At 24.8% G+C, this 4,822-nt stretch overlaps 3 protein-coding genes across 3 annotated transcripts; all 3 read left to right on the forward strand.

Moving 5' to 3' along the window:
- Nucleotides 1–320: 320 nt before the first annotated feature.
- Chro.20021 (hypothetical protein) lies at nucleotides 321–689 on the forward strand. Its single annotated transcript, XM_660419.1, has 1 exon — nucleotides 321–689. The coding sequence occupies one exon, from the start codon at nucleotides 321–323 to the stop codon at nucleotides 687–689; it is 369 nt and encodes a 122-aa protein (XP_665511.1).
- Nucleotides 690–2,012: 1,323 nt separating this feature from the next.
- On the forward strand, nucleotides 2,013–2,351 carry Chro.20020 (acidic ribosomal protein P2). Its single annotated transcript, XM_660420.1, has 1 exon — nucleotides 2,013–2,351. One exon carries the CDS (start codon nucleotides 2,013–2,015, stop codon nucleotides 2,349–2,351), a length of 339 nt encoding a protein of 112 aa, XP_665512.1.
- Nucleotides 2,352–4,614: 2,263 nt separating this feature from the next.
- Chro.20019 (hypothetical protein) lies at nucleotides 4,615–4,822 on the forward strand (the record flags this gene model as incomplete). Its single annotated transcript, XM_660421.1, has 1 exon — nucleotides 4,615–4,822. A coding segment is annotated over one exon (208 nt), but the record flags the coding sequence as incomplete, so codon positions are not given.

Consider the following 4,822-nt stretch of genomic DNA (forward strand, 5'->3'; position numbering starts at 1 on the left):
GAAACTTTCTTTCAAGTTTAAAGAAAATATGTTCAACTTTGGATCTTAATGAAAATTATTTCTTAAATAATGAAAATTGTGATGAAAATATTCTGGCAGAAAATTTTGCCAATATTAATTTAAAGAATTGTATTACTGGCTATTTAAGTAAAATTTTTCAAGAAGTATTATCTCTTCTAGATAGAGATGATTTGGTTAGATTTATATCAAATATAGAAAATCTTATTATTGAATTAATTCAGAATAATGAATTGCAAAAACAAGAAAAATTACATGAAAATGTTCACAAATTGGTTATTATTTCAGAAAAAGATTGCAAAATGATGAAAGTTTACAATATCAAGGATGAAAATGTTGATAATAGTTTTTGTTTTCTTTCCTCTGAATTTGAATCATATCTAAATTCTTGTCAAAGCTCCAATTCAATAATAATCAAAGGTTGTAATAAACTACTTCGAAAAATTATCCACTGTTTATGTGACCATTACTGTATAATTAGTAGGTCAATATCGACAATTGGTAATAATAATAATAATAATAATAAAAGAAATCATGAAAAGACTATGATTTTATCTCTTCCAAAATCATCTAATATTATTACTCTTCCAAAAGCCAAAATAACCACTTTATTGAAAATAAATCAGCATTATTCAAAGAAGCAATTTAACTCCATATCAAATTGGTATTAGTCATAGTATTGATAATACTTACTACTACAGTTCGACTCTTTTGTATCTGTTAAATTAGGAAACAAAACTAGATTTGCTCAGTTAAAACTATAAATAATAAACATTAAATAGAAATTAAGAAAAATGAACAAAAATGAATAATTACAAATTTAATAATAATTAGATCTTCACTAGATTCAAATATGAAAGTTAAGATTCATTTAATCCAAATGTTTGGTAGTAGCACTAACTATCATTTGGATGATTGCTGAACCTATAACTACGAAAATAAAGAGTCCTAAAGCAAATGGACCAACGGGATATCCACTCTTCTTCTTAGAAGATGAAACATTTCCTCTCTTATCAATGTTTTTTTCATATAATTCACCCTTGAGTTTTGTAAATCTTGACTGTGCCTAAATAGCATGTAATTTATAGTTAGTCTTTCTTAATAATTAGAAATGTTAATACTTAGTATGCACTTGAATAGTTCTTATAATATAAAAGTGCATAATAGATTATTGAAAAAAAAACTTACCATTGTTAAGTCCTCACTTAATTGTAATTAATTTTATTTAAATATTAACTTGCAGTAAATAAAATGATAATTTTTTTTCTTAAAAAGAATGCAGTACAAGCTATTAACTAATTTATATTAATGAATATTAAATATTAGATATTTATATCTCTAACAATCAATAATAATATTATTAAAAAATAATATACCCTCTCTTTTATTATATATATCTTTTAATTATTATTAATTTATTATATTATTAATATCCTATTTCACAACTAAATATAAATAATAATTAACTAACCCCCCTCTCTCCCCCCTCAAACCAATTTATGTATTTATCATATCCCGCCTAAATTGCGAGATGTGGCGCCCGTTTGATATATTTTATTTGTTTGGTGATAGTTGATGTAGACGTGACTGTCTCGTCTTCAAAAATAAGTATATTAAAATGAATGAAATTAAATAATAAAATATGTAAAAATAATAAAGACAGTTAAATTTGTCAAATTGAAGACAAAGTAAAATTTGAAATAATTGTAAAATGAATGGTATTTGAAAAGTTAAATAGTATATTATAATAATATAAAATAGTATTATATAAATATATAATTTAGTAAATATATATTATATTTAATATATATTTATATTAAGTATAATATAAAAATTAATTGTTGAATAAATAGTACAATAATATATTTTTTTTATTAGGTTAATAATATTTTTCTCCCTTGACAAGATCAGCCTATTGAATTTTTTTAATTCAATTTTTTTTAAGACTTTATAATTAAAGGAAAAAAAAGAAACCTTGAAAAGACTAATTAACAATGGGTATGAAATACGTTGCAGCTTACTTACTTTGCGTTTCATCTGGAAAGGAACAACCAACAGCTTCTGATATCAAGAAGGTTTTGGAATCTGTAGGTATCGAATATGACCAATCTATCATTGATGTCTTGATCTCCAATATGAGTGGAAAACTCAGCCATGAGGTCATAGCCTCTGGTCTATCCAAGCTCCAATCTGTTCCAACTGGTGGTGTTGCAGTTTCTGGTGGTGCAGCAGCAACATCTGGTGGTGCAGCACAAGATTCTGCCCCAGCTGAAAAGAAGAAGGAAGAAGAGGAGGAAGAAGAAGGTGACCTAGGTTTCTCATTGTTTGACTAATCTGAATAATTAGTAGTGATAACTCATTACTGGTTTGGAAGGAGTATATAGAAAACTAAATTTTTCTTTATTACATCTCTACATGATTGGTTTAACCTATTTCTTTTTTTTTTTTTTTTAAGCCATCAAAGGTACTATTAAAAAAAATAGGACATCCTAGAATTTAGGTTACTAATTGTTCGTATAATAGAAATAAAATTTCTTTCTTTCATTATTTTTAACTTGTACTACTACTACTTAGATGTAACAATGAAGGTTTGAAAATACAAAAAAATAGAGATTTCTTAATTTTCAAAATAAGGTTAAACTCCTAGCTTGGAAAAGAATGTTTTAATACCTACTATATTGTGAAATCAGACATAAATAGAATTATGTCCTACTCATTGAATCTTATATTAATAGGTTTTATTTAGTTAAAGAGAGCTTTCTTGGCTGCTGCTGCTGCTGCTGCTGCTTCTTTCATAGCAACCTTTTTGCAGAATCTCTGATTCTTTAAGAATTTAGCATTCATACCGAATGTTGGTAACTTTCTGTAGCTCTTTGCCTTCTTTATTCCGTTTCTGTGAGCTTTACGGTTCTATTATTAAATAATAAAAGAGAAAAGTAAATTATCCAATTATATATAGTCAGATCAAGGATAACTTCTTCTCAATGTTACAAAATTTAATGATATACAAAGAAAAGCATGTTATCTCCAATCCAATAAATTATTACTTACCTGATTATGATTAGTATGGTTCTTTGATTTGGCCATCTTTGTTTTTAGAAAAAAAAAATTAAAGTTTGTGCCTTATATTAATTTAATTAAATATAATCCCGAGACTTTCCGCTGAATTCTTTTTTAAAAATATTAATTTTTTTTAAATAAATAAACATATAATATATTAACTAATTTATAAACTTTTTGTTTTATCAATTATATACTAAAATATTTTAGATCAAACTTTAACTAGTTAATAATAGAAGTGATAAAAATATAAATAATTATTAATAATATTAAAGGCCGTCTCGATATTTCCCGCCCATTGTATTTTTTATTATTAATTGTCTTAAAGAGAAAAAAAAATGAAAAAAAATTATATAACTAAAAAGAAATATTATGTTTCTCTTCTTATATTTGAAGATTCATTTTCTTTTATTTCTTCAAACTTCACTAAACTTAATATTATGAAATACATCCCACTAATATAAAACATTCTTTTTTTCTCAACTCTAATTTATTTCTTCATTATTCCCCTCAGTTTACTGTATATTTAAAAAGTATTTATTTGCTCATATTTATTAAGTATTATTTAAACTTTTTCATTACCTCGAACTTTCTCCTCTTTCTTTATTGCAACAATATTTGTGAAGCAGTATGGCGCCAAAAATAAATCATGTCAAAAATAAAGGTAAAATTGCATAGGGGGATAATTTTGACAGTTATGGCGGTAAATATTGCAAGTCAATTAACAACGAAGCTAAAAAAAGTAAAAAAGAGGACTTATTATTTTATGGATTTGAACAAGCATTAGACTAGGAATAGAATCAATTAATTGGTATAAATCTATTAAATAGATTTAAAATAATCTAAGAAGAAATAGATACAATATAATAACCAGATTAAAAATTTCAATAACAAGTCGATAGGTTAAAACATAAATATATTAAAATATTAAATATTACTATTATTATACAGAAATTATTTGAGTGATTGAATGAAATTATAAGTTAAGAAGTAGCTTTTTGAATCAATGATTGATATTCCTACATGGACTAAGAGGTAAAGTTAGAATTTATTGATATATTAATTATAAGTGAATTAATTATTATACTAATTAATTAATATAGATGGATTCAAATTAGTCAGTTAGATAATACAGAAATTGACCAAAAGAATGATGAAAGGCTTCTCAAAAGATTTAATAAGAATATAAAAAAAGGACTTAAAGAAATTGAAGGTTTTACAGGTTTTTTTCCAATTCAACAAAAAGTAATACCTTATATACTTGATGGAATTAATTGTGATGTGAATAATTACTATAGTAGTGATGTTTGTATTTCAGTTCCAACTGGAGAAGGAAAAACTTTATGTTATGTAATTCCTATAGCAAATTACTTATATAATAGAACATATCCAAATTTATCAGTATTAGTACTTGTACCTACTAGAGAATTAGCAAATCAAGTCAAAAATGTCTTCACAATCTTTACAAAAGTTAACAAAGGTAGATTTCCTATAAAGATTACTACATTAACAGGACAACAATCATTTTCTAATGAAATGCATCAATTAAGCACAATACAACCAGATGTTGTAATTTCAACTCCAGGAAGACTTTGTGAACATTATAATCAATTAGTAATATCACAAGATCAACAGGAAATACCTGAATTATTTAGAAATATTCACTTTATCATTGTAGATGAAGTTGATAGATTATTATCTCAACCTTATAATGACTGGCTATCTATTGTGAATAATATTTCAA

Source organism: Cryptosporidium hominis (assembly GCF_000006425.1).
Source record: "Cryptosporidium hominis TU502 chromosome 2 CHRO012004, whole genome shotgun sequence".
NCBI lineage: Eukaryota > Apicomplexa > Conoidasida > Eucoccidiorida > Cryptosporidiidae > Cryptosporidium > Cryptosporidium hominis.